The sequence below is a fragment of the Gymnodraco acuticeps genome, unplaced genomic scaffold (genome assembly GCF_902827175.1).
Source record: "Gymnodraco acuticeps unplaced genomic scaffold, fGymAcu1.1, whole genome shotgun sequence".
Classification (NCBI taxonomy): Eukaryota; Metazoa; Chordata; class Actinopteri; order Perciformes; family Bathydraconidae; genus Gymnodraco; species Gymnodraco acuticeps.
The window spans coordinates 3,765,035-3,781,820 of NW_022990966.1; the positions used below are offsets into that span (position 1 = coordinate 3,765,035).

At 41.0% G+C, this 16,786-nt stretch overlaps 1 protein-coding gene across 8 annotated transcripts in view; it reads left to right on the forward strand.

The window, feature by feature from the left end:
- Positions 1-968: 968 nt before the first annotated feature.
- The window catches only part of klc1a (kinesin light chain 1a), a 48,878-nt gene continuing 33,060 nt past the window's right edge, over positions 969-16,786 (forward strand). For 5 of the 8 annotated variants that reach the window (XR_004570889.1, XR_004570891.1, XR_004570890.1 and 2 more), the window contains exons 1-4: positions 972-1,427; positions 8,206-8,473; positions 10,409-10,639; positions 11,141-11,219. Coding sequence is in view for 5 of the 8 variants with exons in the window: in XM_034235496.1 (XP_034091387.1) it covers positions 8,207-8,473; positions 10,409-10,639; positions 11,141-11,219 (577 nt within the window). In the remaining 3 variants the exon portion in view is untranslated. Of the gene's footprint in view, positions 1,428-8,205; positions 8,474-10,408; positions 10,640-11,140; positions 11,220-16,786 lie in introns of all 8 variants that reach the window. The other 3 variants (XM_034235493.1, XM_034235494.1, XM_034235495.1) reach the window with 2 other exon arrangements.

Consider the following 16,786-nt stretch of genomic DNA (forward strand, 5'->3'; position numbering starts at 1 on the left):
TGTGTAACATGTATTCTGAATGTATAACATGTTATACTAAATTGCTTTTCAGTGTGAGTCAGACATACAAATATTTCACATTCTGAAATGTTAACCATTGACACAAATATTATCAGTTTATTCAAATCCCACTAAAAAGAACAAGTTAAGAACCCCCTATTGAAAATGTAATAGTGCAGAGGAATGGTTGTGTAAAACTTTGAAGAGGAATACTAAACATTTTAACAGTTGTGGACAGACAGTCATAACATTTGATACACATTTATGATTTGTAGATTTATTCCATTAATACAAAATATAAATCGACATGAGTTGTTTAAATTAGCTCCGCCTTTACCAGTTGTAATATTAAAATGATGAACACTTTACTGCACCAATAATTATAATGCAATTACATAATACAAGTTATATTATTGGGAAATACGACTTTCTGCATTATGTGCGGAGGTCGAAGAAGTACTCAGATCTTGTACTTAAAAAAAGTAGAACTAACAGTGTAGGAATACTGTAACAAGTAAAAGTCCTGCATTCAAAATGTTACTCAAGAAAAAATACAAAATGTTAGCATCATTATACTATACTAATATCAAAAGTAAAATAACTAATGCAAATTGGCTAATATAATACATATTCTAATAATTTATTCATTGAGTAGCAATACTTGAATTACTCACGTAAAGTACAAATCACTCAAAGTTGTACTCTCAAGTTTGAGGGACTTGAACATTAGTTATTTTATGCCACTGATAATTAGTATTTTTAGAATAAATCAAAGCCTATAGTTTTGTTGGTAAGATTTTGACACTCGTATTTCTTCACTGTGGTACCGCTTCCTCTACCAGTATTTATTGGTTTACTAAAGTATATTGCATTTAATAAATCTGGCAGCTGAGTTTGCACCACAGCTTCCCCTTTAATCCTGGCAGCAGGGATGACATCATTAGTAACCGAGGAAAGTGAGGGGGGCGCCGGGTAACGCCATTTTCACGCACCGCGCAGTCAGTCAGTCATCCAGCCAGTGGACCAGCGAGCTGTCAGCTTCACCGGCGACTCGTCAACTTTTAATTCAACCCCATGAAGCCGCCATCAACTTAGTTTTACGGACTGCCATGGAACTTAAGGACAACATGGTTTTCTGTATTTATGGTTCCGACTAAAGCCAGTGTTTTGACAGTTAGCCGGTTAGCTATGTAGCTAGCTGGTCATTATTAACGGCGGTTGATGCAGTGAAACCCAGAGGAACATATCCCATTCAAAGACACTTTGGATATTGTGTTTTAAAAGTGACATACTCTATTTATCGGCTAGAGTTGTACCTTTAAAGCAACACCAGTTTCATTTAAAAAAGACGTGATTTGGACGTCAAAAAGGCGAGATAAATTGACGTTACATTGAAACTACTTTGGAAACGGATGTCCCAGAGAACGGTAAGAATGGCTCCGTGTATTTCTTGGAACGGTCATAAACTAATTAACCACTTTCACTGAAATGTTCATATCGTTTTGAGATGTCATCTTGTGAAACCACAATACTATGAATTATTATATATTTTAATAGGTTTTAGAGATGGTTTTTCCTTTCATTTGTGGTCAGTGTTTACGTTCATTGCAGGAATTAGACGCTATAAGCACATCAACTGTCACTGGGTGCTAACCCAGAGTTAGCCCTGCAGTGCTTGTGTGACAGGGAGGTATTTTTGCTAACTGGTTCTTCAGGTTAATCCATTTGCTAGTGAAATATCTGAGGACAAAAGCAGCAGGAACAACAGGGGCATTGACTGAAAACATGCCTGGGAAGGATGCACTGGTTGGGCCACTGCAGCAACCCAAATAGTCTTGATGTTTGTCATGTGATAGTTATGTTGGATGTCCCTTTCATTGATATTCAAAGCGGGGTTGATGGCACTGAAAGCTGCCTGTGTTGAGGAGAAGGCAGGGACACTGGATCTCAGTGTGGGAATCACAGCTGGGAAACACTGAAAGGTGTTTTATGAATATCTGAGATTTAAGTCACAATGTCTGAGTCTACACTGTATGACTGAAAACCGGGCTATATGAACTATTATTGGGCTACACAACCTTGGCAATTATTCATGTGTGCAATACTCTGCAATAACTATTCAATTGTGCAATATTCTACATCAATTATTAAACTGCAGTACTTTCATCACTGTTTTGCACTGTGAACAATAATCTGTTTAAGCAGTAACATTCTTTTATAATATTAATACACTACTGAATATGATTTAACATATTTTGTAGTACAGTGTGCAAATGTTTACTCTTACTTCTATGTTTGCACACATATCTTTTTGGTTTATTCAAGAGTATATGAAAATGGAGCAACTGTCACAAAATCCATTTTCACCTCAGATTTCTAAAGTATTCTGACGATAGAAATCTGAGGAGTACATATAAGGTTTTCCTTCTGAGCGTGTGTACCCTGCCCTGCAGTCATTACTATCTAATCCATCCACAAAGGAGTAACTCTTGACAACCTGCAGCAGGGCTCCTCCTGCAGGATCCCACCCCTCCACTCTCCTGGGACAGTTTGTTGTTTGGCTGAATCCCAGATTGTGTGTGTTGCTGGTTGAAAATGATAATCATGTGTGGTCGCTGCAGATTTTCTTGTAATGCTGCAGGTCGGCTTGAGAAGCAGAGAGCTCTTCTGCAGGTGCAGCATTTAAAGCAGCATCACATTTTAAGGTATTGCTAAAACATTGCAGATGCAGTACCTTTTTTATTTTACTGTTGTGTACTTTTACACATTGCACTTGCAGACTTAGTACTTGAGTTCAAGTCCAACCAGTACTGTTTTGTACATGAAAAAAACGTTATTGTAACAGATATTTTTTTATAAGGATTCCTTCACTTTGTGTCTGTAATGAGGAGACATGGTCTTAAGTACCAGGCTTCTATTGGCATTTCTGTACTCTTATTTCTTTTAACTTATTGGCCTGTACAGATATATAAATCTGCTGTAACCAAATGTCAGCCGATCTATACTAGACTAGTCTGGCTGATTTATGGCTTCAGATTCAATTAGATTTAACATAAAGGCACAGGGTTTTAAACCTACATCATGCAGACATTAAAAAGAAAATGCTTTGCCTCAAAATAGTTTTTTTCTTGTGTCTTTGCAGCAGAAATACTTATTAAGAAAATACACTTAGTTGCCAGTCTATTCGGAACAACTAGCTCAAACGTATGGTCTTTTAAACAACAGTCCGGCAGTAAATACTTTTTTAAAGGTTATAATGTTTGGTTTATTCAGTTTTTAATGAACTGTTTTGAAAATGTGTTGATCAAACTTTGCGGTCACTTTGAAGGCTGCCGTTTGCTTTTCAGTTGTTCTCAGACGCGGAGGGATACTGACTTGTTGTGAAAAGTAACTTACAATTCTCCCCGTGGTATACGCTCAGTATATCACGGCTAAGAACCAATCAGATTGCTTGATTTGACTTGTCCGTTTTATAATATGATATTTGATAAATTGTCTTAAATGTTCCAGTTTCAGATCCTCTCGTTAGATGACTGACTTATTTTAGAGTTTTAACACATCTCTATTGATCAATCAGCTCTTTCATAATGGCTCTGACGTAATCTGAATAATGAGAAATGAGGCTCTCAGCTTTGATGAATGTCTGGTGAAAGGTCACAGAAATGAATTACCTAATGAGAAAATAAGATAAGACTTTAATTGATTCTTCAAGGAGAAACTTAGGTCAGAAGAACTCACTCTTTTGGTAACACAGTCCTAAACACTGACATGTAATCTCTGCATAGGCATACCAGATATCAGAAATACATTCACTATATTATCTCTGTATATCTCAGGCTTGGTAGTGCTGCAGCGATGAGCCACTATGTCTCTGTACATCAGAGCATCTTCAACTACTTCACTGACAAATGATACATTAGTCTCTCACCCAAAACAAAGTCATCGGTGCTCTTCATCTCAAGTGAGGGGTTTACCAGACGTGAGCCTGCGACTCCTTTTTAAGAGATGACCCATAGTTCAAGTCAGCAGCAGATGATTTCATCAGGCAGAAGTTCCTGTGTTGGATACATTTGAATCAGATGTTTTCACAGTTTTAATTGTGTTGCCTGTAGGTCCTCCTGAGACACTGAACATCAGTTCATTATTGATATGAATGCTTGTACTTTGCTCTGTTTCAGCCCTGCAGTGTCTCCTCTCCACTGCCTGATTTGTTAACCCCTTACTGGGTGTCTGAAGCTAATGTGTCGTCACATGATACACTTGTAACGGCTTCATAGTTGAGTCAAACTGAGGGAGAAGTGACATTGAGAACGGCCTCATATGAAATCTGTAGTACAAAAGCAACAGCACAAGATGTATGTGAGCAACTTTGATCCATTTGAAGAGGCTTTAATCGTTTTGATATCCTCAAAGTATCACTTACTACTGCTTCTTGCATTTGCAGATTTTATTGTGTCTGTCAGTTTTTGTTTTGAAGGACACCATCATTACTGTTTGGTCTTCACTCTCACAGCTCTCATCAGGGCTGTTGTCAGCTGATGAACCCATGTAACACCACTGGTCTTAAACTAAACAGTAAACGGACACAGCTGGAAAGTAGCTAGTTAAGAAAGTGGATTAAATAGCAGTGAACTAGAAAACACACCCTTAAAGGAAAGTGAGTACTGGACTTTAATTAGTTAAGTGGATAAAAACACGTCTCTGAATGAATGCTGATGAGGCTCCAGGTCAATTGGGAACTGTTTATAAATGCAAACAATCACGATATCAAATCAAAAGATCATGAAGTGTCAGTGTGTGCAGTTTGATTGGGAACCTGAGCGGACAACACATGTCTTTAATCACGTTTAAAGTGTCAGTCATTGAGAACGTTGTCTTATAGTTTTGTAAATGTTCTATTAACACATTTGTCTTTACTTCTGTATGCTGCACTCTTTTTTGTTTTCAACTGTGGTAATCACAGCTAGGGTAGTTAACTACTCTGCCACGTTTTTAAAGCTATTTTTACCAAACTAAGACCGTAAAAAGCAAATGCAACAAATGTTGTCATTGGTACAGGTAGAACAACTGTTGCATTCTTGAATCATGGATAGAAAGCATGTAAACAAACGCCAATATATGTTATACTCCGAAAGATAGAGAACATTTGACTTTGAGAGGCTCTTTCAGACTCTTCTAGTTCTTTATCGACATCACAGTTCCTATCTGCCCACACATCGCTGACTAAGATTATTGCCACGCAGATCTGCTCTTCCTGCTGCTCCTCAGGCATAAAGCCTAGAGCAAGCACTCAATGCTCCTCTTCTTCCTTGGTCCCAAACACAACCCACCCCTCCTCATTCATACCCTACAATTCTCCCCATCGCCATGCGTTAACCTGCTTACTGTACACGAGGAGCTGCAGCGTCCCCGGGCTCTCGCCTTCAAGCCAGCTATCTACATTTCAAAAGTAGTTTCTGTGCCTTCCCCCTGTGGCGCTTTGTGCTCCGAGACTCATCTGATGCCAAAAATAAAAGACTGTTGGGTCGGAGCAGGAAAAAAGAAATAGCTTGTGCTGTCACTTTCACTTCTGTATTACACAGCCTGCAGTGCTGGTTATCTTTAATGGTTTTTGCAGTTAAGGATAGTTGACCTTCCTCTGTGTTTATAATGTATAACACAGTGATTTCCAATTCCTATAGTGCGTGTGCCTTTCAATAATCCAGTCCAATAGGTTTCAAAGTGTAAGAACAACTTTTATTTTGATAGCTACATCTGAAAGAATAGTCTTTCCCCCGTTGTGAGCCGTGCAACAATGTCTACTTACTTGTAGCTATATTAATTAGAATTGGCATGTTCTCAATGAACTAATAGAGTATTACTAGTGACCCAGCAGACCTTCTGTTCTCTGCAACATCATTGGAAACTTGTAATGAATGCTCATGACCGGCCTACATTGTAATGTTGTTGGGTGGTGAAAATTCAAATCTGACAGACATTGCTGTTGTTATTAGCAGATAATATTGCTCGTTGTATTTCACATAGATCCCCTGTTAGTTATTTCCTAAAGACTTATCAATAAAGATATCCTCCAAGCTAGTTCGTATGAGAATGTAAAAGGGGGTTTGTCACTGTTTTTGACATTTTATTAATCACATAATGACTGAATCAATAAAACAATCAACAGATTAATATATACTGAAAATAGTAGTTGCAGCATTTATTTGAAACTGATTCAGAGCGACAACAGGATAATCACTCTAATCTGTTTGCCTACGATATCAGTCAGGCCTCTGAAAATGCATCGGGGCTGATCAGCCGCAGTTTGCTATCTATCTTCCACTGAACGTCCCCTCACGCTGCTCACCTGGAGCTGCTGTTTCTCCATCTTCTCCTGCACACAGTTTCCTGCCCTCTGTCAGCTGATAGGCTGCAGGCGTGTTGCTGAGTCACGTGGAGCGATAGGAGCTAAGGCTCTTCCTAATTCTGCTCGCTCCTTACATATTGTTATTCACACTTGAACTGTAATGGTAACCTAAGGCAGTTCAGGACACGTCTATCACCGCAGCTTTTATACTCTGTGTGTGTGTGTGTGTGTGTGTGTGTGTGTGTGTGTGTGTGTGTGTGTGTGTGTGTGTGTGTGTGTGTGTGTGTGTGTGTGTGTGTGGTGTGTGTGTGTGTGTGTGTGTGTGTGTGTGTGTGTCCGCAGCTTTTATACTCAGGTTGGGCAAGCTCTTTTTAGTATTGCAAAATGAGTGTGTCTGCCACACCAAAGATTACTGTGTGTGTGTGTGTGTGTGTGTGTGTGTGTGTGTGTGTGTGTGTGTGTGTGTGTGTGTGTGTGTGTGTGTGTGTGTGTGTGTGTGTGTGTGTGTGTGTGTGTGTGTGTGTGTGTGTGTGTGTGTGTGGAGTCAATGTCTGAAAAAATATGTATTAACATGCAGTCTTTCAGTAACTGTAAAAGGATACCAGACGAAAACTGTATATTATGTGATATTTCGAACATTTAAGTAGTTTTTAGGCAATAAATGCAATGACTTCATAACAAAGATGAAGCAGTATAACATAACAAACCATAAAACACATTTAAAGACTGGTGGCATCATGTTTTTTAAGTTTTCTACTTTTTGTGAGCGTTTCCCTTTCTAAAAATCCTCACCTCATATCAGTCGTTATCTGCTCACCACACACATCCCACAGCCCTCAGATCCTGATTTGAGCTGTCAGCAGGCGGCAGGTTTATCGTCTGCGGTCATCATCACAGCTGCACCAAAGTCGCTCTTTTTCTTAAAGCATCTTCAGTGATGACGCCTCAGTTTTCAGAGCTCTTCCTACAGTATTTATCTGCGACCTCGTGTGTATCCTCTTGTTTATGCAGCTTTTTCAGTTGCTGCAACACCCTGCTGCTGTCAGTGCCTCACACACAGACACCTTGGGTGGAGTCTGAGTGAGAAACATTTCTTATTAAGGATCTCAACCTGAAGCAAGTAGTGACACACACAGTCTGACCTTTGGTCTAAGACAATGTTGTTTCTCACCCGGAGCCGAGTATTGATCGTAAGCGGAGATGCATCAGGGTGTGTTGCAGCAATGAGACAAGAAAAGGTCAGGAGGAGGCCACTTGGAATGAAACATCTGAAGGTTGTCCAATGTGTGGCTTTGTGAAGATTCCTATACCTCATGGTTCTGTTGTTTCTGAATGTCTTTCAGAAGTTAACGCTGATCAAACCTTTTAATGCGTTAAATTAAATGTTCTTTTTCTGTCAGGACTTAATCAATCAATGTTTATTTATATAGCCAATATCACAAATGTTACATTTGTCTCAGTGGTCTTCACAGTTTGTACAGAATATCAGTATGACAATACAACACCCTCTGTCCTTAGACCCTCACATCGTACAAGTATATAAATCATGAGACAAGTTGTTTCTAATGTGGAAGTCTTTAGATGACAACAAGCTGCTTTTAGTTTCCTTGTTTCTATCAGATTTAGAAAATGTGTTTCCCTCTGGCCTCAGAGCGTGATGTTTGAACTTCTAAATGAATGGGCATCCCTATCTGTTAAATAATAAACTGCACATTTATACGTGTTTCTTTTATCATTGATCTTGGTTTAATTTGTCTGATCTCCAGGAACGTTCTGGTAAAAACAACTTTATCCACTTTAAATTGGATTCATACATCATTTAGAAAATCTTTTTCCTTCCCCTGATGTTGAATCTGTAGAATGCGTGAGGACATGTCCACCATGGTGTGCGTGAAGGAGGAGGAGGACCCTGGGGAGAAGCTTTCCCAGGAAGAGATCATCTCCCGGACCAAGCAGGTGATCCAGGGGCTGGAGGCCCTGAAGCAGGAGCACCACTCCATCCTGGACGGCCTGCTGGGCACGCTGCGCTGCCTGAAGCAGGAGGAGGAGGGCGTCCTGGTGGAGGAGAAGTCCCACATGATCCACAAGTCCATGGAGATGCTGGAGCTGGGGCTGAGCGAGGCACAGGTGTGTAACCAATCATTATCATGAGTTATTATCGTTATGCTCTGTGCTCAATATCCAACAGGTCACAAGCCATGCTATTTCTGTGAATAATATGCAATTTATCTTTTCTTAAATAACTCTCACAAAAGAAGGTAAATATATTTTTCGAAAATAAATATTAATTAATAGTTAATAGACATATAGAAAAGAGAAATGAAATCATATCAACAACTTGTAACTAAGTGAAATGTACAGCTTAAAGGGACCATTAGCGCTCACAAAGGGGGACGTGCTGCTTTGAAGGCACACCACATTCATAATAATCAATAATTGATGTTGCAATCACTTGTCAACCAAATGATCTGAACATGAAATGCTGAATAGCTTTGTCGTCATCTGCCGTTAACATTTAATAGCTCCAATCTTTTTAAATTCTTAAAATATAAACAGTTATAGCATGTCGTGTTTTTCCTTGTGATACCATTTGAAAAAAATATTATGAGGGCAGGAAGAGTGCAGGACTTTTTTTTTTTCGTCATGGGTTGTGTACCAGCCGCCAGGTATCTTTTTATCTCTAGTCCCATGAAACTGCAGAATTGTCTCATGTTATAAACATACATTATTTTTGTTTCCACTAAGACTAATGAACCTGTAGACAGAATCACTTATTTAAAGTCTTTTTGAAGAAACTTTTTTAAATGCAGAAAACTTTGGTTATGCCTCTGCTCAGTTGGCCCATGAATCACTGATGAGTCACTGTTTGTGATTTAGCCTCTCTACGTCTCCCAGCACGCTTTGCCTATTAACAGTACATTACACTGCACCATGCAGAGTCTTATATCTACCTTCAGTCTTTTGGGTAGCTTGCAGTTATTGTAAAACGGAGTGTGATTCATATTTTCTGCATAATCTTTCTGCCTCTAACAACCCCAGATGCCACGATGCTTGAAACTCCTTGTCTAATTACACACCTCCCAGCCTTGCACTCACACCACATGCTATTAAGTGGATCCTTTTACCCAAAGTGGCTGACAATAACATTAGTATACACATATTTAGGTCTGGTGGGAAGTCTACTATTTTTCACTGGTTTTAGTACCCTAATATACAAAAGATGCTGCCACTGAAAGGGCTACTATTTTCTTAGAATTAAAATATGTAATGTTTTTTGTAATTAGTCCCTGGTAAGTTATAAGGTTTGGTATACGTTTGGCCTCTTTTGAAAGATTCTGGTGTAATGATATTTAAACATTTTAACATATTAAGATATTCTTGAATTTCATCGGATTTGCAGGGGTTTTTCAGATCAAAGAGGTTGTTCCACATGTGTCAAACTCAAGGCCCGGGGCCCAAATCAGGCCCTTGGTGGATTTAATTTCGGCCCGCAGGATAATTTTTAATTACTATTAGATCTAACCCGCACACCTTCACTCCATCCTGAGGATTTCCTCAGCTCAGAGCCCAAACATTGATGAACTTGCACCCAAGATGAGATGCCAAGTATCTGGCTTAGTGTGCATCACAGAGCAGCACACTGAGTTTCAATGGATGTTTCCTTCTGTACTTGTTTTCTTGAGACAACAGGGCATGTTTGGTGTTTTCTTTGAGGGAAATAGTTTTGTTGAAGCTCTTGTTGTCCTGTGGAAAAATGTAATCATAAGAAATGACGCTTTGTTAGTTCCAGGTTTAATATGTGCAAAAAGTTCATTTCAATAAGTTTTGCAATAAACATTGAACTAGTCCGGCCCTCGACTAGTACCGACTGTGTATCTGAGTTTGACACCCCTGCTCTAAGCCAACTCATACAAATGAGATCATGTTCAAGGACCGTAGCTCAGGGATACAGGGAATATATCACCCCCAAAGACTCCAAACATCCAAATGATGTGATGAGATTATTAGTGACCTTTGAAGCAGCTCTGGTGTGATAACAACCCTCCCTTTGCCTTGTTCCAGGTTATGATGGCGCTGTCGAGCCACCTGAGCTCAGTGGAGTCGGAGAAGCAGAAGCTGCGGGCTCAGGTGCGCCGGCTCTGCCAGGAGAACCAGTGGCTGAGGGACGAGCTGGCCGGGACGCAGCAGAAACTGCAGAAGAGCGAGCAGAGCGTCGCACAGCTGGAGGAGGAGAAGAAGCACCTGGAGTTCATGAACCAGCTGAAGAAGTACGACGAGGACTTGTCCCCATCTGTAAGTCTTCTTCAAAGTTAGCATGCTTAAGATGTTCTTAAGAAATATGGCAGAAAAGTTTAGTTCAATCCTGGATTTCAAGTCAATCCAAAAAGGAAACAAGGTATCAAGCTATCCTTAAGTGGTTCGGTAACACTTGATACAAGTTTCTGAAGAGGCTCCACACTTAATAGATGTTCTGCTTCTTTATTAGTAAAGTTTATATCTTCCTTTCAAAGTTTCCTATTCCCTTCTGTACCTTCTCTCCCAGTGAATACGTCCTGTTTTGGGGCTTTAAAGTCACCTTCTTGAACTCCTTTTCTGCAGCGGAGTCGATTAAATGTTATCAATATATACAATCTCAGATATCTTAACACTTTGAAATGTGCTTGCCTGGACCCAGACTACAGAACGACTGCATCAGCACATAAATAAGACGTTTGTGATGCTCTTCTATGAATTCAGAGTCAGTTTGTTAATTGACTTCCTCATCTTTCTCTCCCTCCACGACTCCCCTCTCAGGATGAGAAGGACTCTGACTCCAGTAAAGAGAATCTGGATGATCTCTTCCCAGATGACCACGACGACCAAGCTCCAGGCAGTAAGTGTTGCTCCCTCCTCTTTCTCCATCTACTCATGGCCAAGAAATGAAATTTAGTCCCTGGCCTTGGGAACGTAGATTGAATTGAAAGGGTTTCAAAGATAGTCAAGTGGAAAGATAGCTGTGATATAGAAAAGTTGAAAGACATAGTTAACTTCAGCTTGAACAAAGTGAAAAGGATAGTTCCAAGTGGGGTTTTATGAGGTTCTCTATACCAGGGGTGGCCAACCAGTCAGAGGTTAAGAGCCACATTTTTTCTATGTTACTGCAAAGAGCCACATCAAACACACAGTCACTGATACCGCTTGTTTCTGTTTTTTGTTTTCTGGAGACAAGATTTCAACCACGTCACTGATGCATTTTTGTGGCATTGGGATATATATTTTTTAAATCCTCTGGAGCAGAGAGAAGAGCTGTGGATTATTGTTATTGATTATTGCATAAGTGTTTCTTAGGGTCAAAAACACTAAACTCACAACTTCAAATGAAAGCGTTTAGTTTATTTAATAAAAGAGCACATGTTCAATGTGAAAAGTGACAGTAGTTATAGATTATTTGAAATTTGGTGCTATATATATATTTAAAAAAAAATTATATATATTTTTTAAACACCTTGAATTTCAGGGGGGGGCGCGGGGCTCCGTTGGCGGGGTGCAAGACAATGGTATGGGAAACACTGGATAGTAGTGTTTAATCAACGATAGGTTTTCCCCCCCTCAAAAGGTGATTGGTTCACTGCATCGCAGGTATTATTGTGATTGGCTCTTGGGCCACATCAAAATTAGACGCGCTGTCATCCTCTCATACTGACACCTGACACCACACATACACACGTAGGGAGAGCCCGGACGAAAGTAACACGGGACGAAAGTAACACGGAACGAAAGTAACGGAGCAATTTTATCCGAGCCCAAACAACTTTGACCGGCCAAATTACGTCAGAATGATCAGCATTCAATACTTAACAGACCTACTAAATATCAGGTTTAACTGTCAGGAGTAGCTGGTGTTGTCACGATACCAACATTTTGGTTTCGATACCAAGTCAAGAATTGCGATTCCGATTATTTTTCGATACTTTTCTTAAAAAAAGGGAAACAGTCTTAAATGTAATTATTGTGCTTTATTTCACACCAGAACCAGAACCATAACACAAACTTTTAAACAATGAGAACAATAAATAAAATAAATGACAAGAATTCGTATTAAATACAATTAATACATCTCTTACAGACAGGCCTCGTGGTGTCCGTAGGCTTGCCCTCACTGTCAGAGATATAGCTCAAATACATCAAAAATGTCGCTTCTGGCGTCTTTTTTGTCAACAAGCCGAGGCGCAGCGGCAGCTGCACTCCCACTTGCAGCCATGCTTCTAGTTTTCTCACATGCTCTGGCAGCTAGCGCGTGCACGAGAGCGGGGAGGCACTTGAGCGTGCTTGAGAGGGGCGGGACTGCAGGCACGGCTGCAGTGCAGGGAGTGGAAGCAGAGCGCTGAACACACACAGCTCTTATTTAAACGGCGCTTTCTCACCGTCATTCTTAAACGGAGGAATCGTAACTTTTTTAACGGCAGGGTATCGCGGTATACCTTTCAAGTATCGGTACACCTTGCACCACTAGTCAGGAGTCAGTGTCTCTCCCCCAAACTCACACATATAAAATTCAATATGAACTGAAGAGCCGCATGAAACTAGGCAAAGAGCCGCATGCGGCTCGAGAGCCGCAGGTTGGCCACCCCTGCTCTATACAGTCTATAGTCACTGTATTACCTACAGTAGATGGCTAGAGAATATGTACTGCTGTGGATGGGGTGACCAAGCAAAAAACACATACACGCCATCTTTGTTTTTCTGTGTTTTGCAAGGTACAATTACTGTTCTTGTCAAGGGGGTCTGGTGGCTTAAAAGAGAAAAAAGATAACATCTTTGGCTCCCCGTTAAAAAGGGCAGCAAGAAAAAGCAGTGACAAAGGTTCTTAATATGGTGATCACTATTAGGTGGCTAATTACGTTTTGCTTCCCTTTACAGTAGTACACCGCTATCAAAATCAGAAAAATTCCTTTAATACTTGGTAGTTTATCTATGTTGTGAATGTGCAGGTTTTTTTCTGAAAAGGATAATTTTTCTGAAGGTTGCAGTCATTTTGAAAATGTCACTGCTGTAAGATACATTAATTCTCTTTTGTACCGGCAACACTCATATAATACTAAAGTCCAGTCAGTGAATGCCACCAGTCAGAATATATATCACAGAATATATAGTAGCATGTTTCTCCTGCTTTTCTGAACTTTTCTGAAGCCTCATTAATCTTTGATTCTTCAACTCTGTCTACTTTATGGTTTTCTGCCCCGATCTGACTCTCTTTTCTCCCACTTCTCATGTCCACCCCTTCCCTCTGTGTTTGAAGGGCTGGTCTTTCAGAAGCTCAGTAGCCGAGACAGTAAAGCTGTGTTGACTGTAAAGGCCCATTAGTCAGGACCTGGTTTAACCTGGAGGAAGGCCAAATGGGGTGAAAAGCTCCCATACAGATTGCTGTAATATACTGTAGTTCCGGGTATATAAAGTGTCCTTTTTAGTGTGGCTGTATCTAGGGTAAATAATCTTAGGCAAAATACTCCAATAGTGAATAAAATGGCAATCATTTAAATATTTGCGACCATGTAAAGAATGTTCTTCTTTGTAAAACCCAATAAAAAAAAGCAGCATTTGACAGGTATTATAACTTCATGTTAAAGGGGAAAGGAAACACCATTACAGCTATAATATTCCGGTAGTTTATTCATTTTACAATGGATATTGATCGTAATATTTATTGTATATGATATTACTCGCCAAAAGAAAATTAATTATCCGCCGGCCGGGTGGGGAATTCCGGGACCAGGCCGCCGCCATTAGGGGAGTCCCAAATGGTGACGTCACTGTGTGGGTCCTCGTTCCGGGTATCCATACCGGAAGTCAACACAACGTGGCAGATATTGCAGCGATGGAGGAATTTTGCAATGAGATCGACGTTTTGAACGATGAATTTGACTATTCGTCGGGAGATGACATTGATGTGGAGGCTGCAAGGCTACATGTTTTGCTCATGTGTTTCATGTGTCTGTGTTGCATGCTCTCTAATCATAACATCATCATCCCTGTAGTGAGTAGCATTGGATGGAGTCCAAAGGCATTTCTACACTCTAGGAAGCAAATCATAGTGAACAAACTGAACTCAACTGACTTTATATTACACCATGCTCATGATAAATAGTTTTAGCATATAGGCCAAAAAGCAACATTACAATGAAAGAAACCAAATTCTAAAATAGGCCGGTTAGGCCTTTTGTTTATGTTTGTCATTTGAAAAACCCATAGGACATTTAGTCACAGTCATAGTTGACACTTAGTCGAATATATTGGACTTACCTTGAGGTAATCATTCTCAGATCTCAGTTCTTCTATTTCCCGTACAAACTCCTCATGCATGCCGTCCATAAACTCCTCTGTGAGGTCTGAGAAAGCCAGGGATGCGCTGGGGGGCACCCTGCTGTCAAACGAGGTGACCGAGCGCTCCTCGCCTGGGGATTCTTTCACACACAGTGATGTCACGAGCTACCCACAATGCAACGCGCGCCATATATATATATATATATATATATAAATACGCCATTTTCCTGGAGGTGCTAATATCGTGGAGGTGCTAATATAAACAGCTAGGTAACGTAGCCAGGCAGAGCGCACTCGTTTTTTTTTCTGAATTAACGACCTAAGAAATCGCTGCATGTCTTCGGATTATATCTCTGGACTTGAGGGGTGTGCTCTAGGTCGTTACCAGCGTAAACTAGAGCTGTGTGGGTTGTCCGATTGCCCTTACAGACTGCCTGCAGATGTATGGAAAAACTACTCTCGAAAGTGGCCTTCGGTCGATTTTGGCAGCATCTACGTCTATCTTCTGGAAACACCAGGTGAATAACCCACTTGTCACAATAATATTATCATGCCATTGCATATATGTGGTATTTTAGAGTTGACTAGATATTGATTAAGGCAATAGACTATGATATTCTGGTTGCACCTCGTGTGAAATGGCGGATACCGGAAGTACGGTGTCGCCCTCGGCCCAAAACCCGTATGTGTGTGTGAAAGAATATGCTCCCTTCCCCTGTCTCCACGGCCAGGGAGAGCCGGTCCTTGTAGTCCCTCTCCGAGGAGAAGCAAGTGGTCCTGGCGGTGGCATGTTGGCTAGCTCTTTCTGCCAACACGCCATCCCTGAGCGGCTTGTCTCCGTCTAGCCCCCCGCCTCGGCTGCTTCTCGACTCGGCGTCGCTACTCACAGCGTCCGCTGAGAGCTTGTTTTCCTCGGAGGCGCAGTCCGAGAGCTCGGAGCTACTGTCGGTCGGGGAGAGCTTCCCGGTGGCACAGCCGGAGTCCTTAGATAAATCGTCGGAGCCTGTGCTGGCGTCCGAAACCTTACGCCGACCTCCGGTGCTTTTCACTGCGTTGGCCGTTTTAGACGAGGCTGAGGATGATTTGCCCGCCGGTTTGCTTTTATCCGCTTTACCTTCCTTTCCAGCGAGACTTCCCACGGGGCTGCACCGGGAAATGCGGCTGCCCAGGTGAATGCCTCCCGGCTTGACCCTCAGAGTCGGGGTCCCAATCCCTCCGCGAATCTTGGTGAGCGACCAACCGGGTACATCCTTCGGTCTGGCCGGGGAGGGTACAATACGCTCCTGACGACGACCGTTTTCTTTTGTTGGAAACCACTGGTGCATTGCACGCCATGTTGTTTGCAGCTGTATTGAGCTTTGGCCCAGGAAGCCGTACCCACACAGTGACGTCACTGGGAAAGTCCCGGATCGATGGAAGCGCCCAAGGTCATTAGGCACGTATTTCAAAAAATAAATTTGCGTATCTCGATCGTTTACATTGGAAATAGACTAGATAAATACATTTCCTAATGGGAATATTGTCGCATGGAAAGCAGTTTGAAAAGTGTTTCAATTTCCCTTTAAACCAAAACCCCACCAGAAGAGCTATGGCACTCGTCTGGCTGAATTTAAAGAAGTAAATCGTTGTTTTTGAAGGTTGTTTGGGACAACTGACAGAGCCACCCACAAGCCTCTGGTCCCCACAAACAACTGCAAACACTTTGTTCCCAAACTTGGCACTCGAGTTTTAAACCCTTTGTTGCACCAAGTTGATTCCCATTTGGCTCCTGGCACCAGTTTGTCAGCCAGTTTCAATTGGTGACAAAATGGATAGCAGACTGCTTCACACTCTTTAACTTCTGCAGTTCAGTCTATGAGTCAGACTCCGGTTTGTTCACTTTACCCCTTTGTCAAACTGTTGAATACATTGCTCAAGTAGGAGGTTTGAATTAGAATGAGATTAAAGTATATCTAGCAGAACATTTTAAAAGAGAGTAATGCATGTTTTACCTTTTTTTTAAAATGTAATTCAGTCTTGATAACCATATCAAAGTTTCATATATTTTAGAAAGAAATGATGAGAAAGGGGAAGTTGGCTTTGACAATAACTCCAATATAGAATAACGCCAGCTGTGTCCTTTTGTGAGTCAGAAAGATC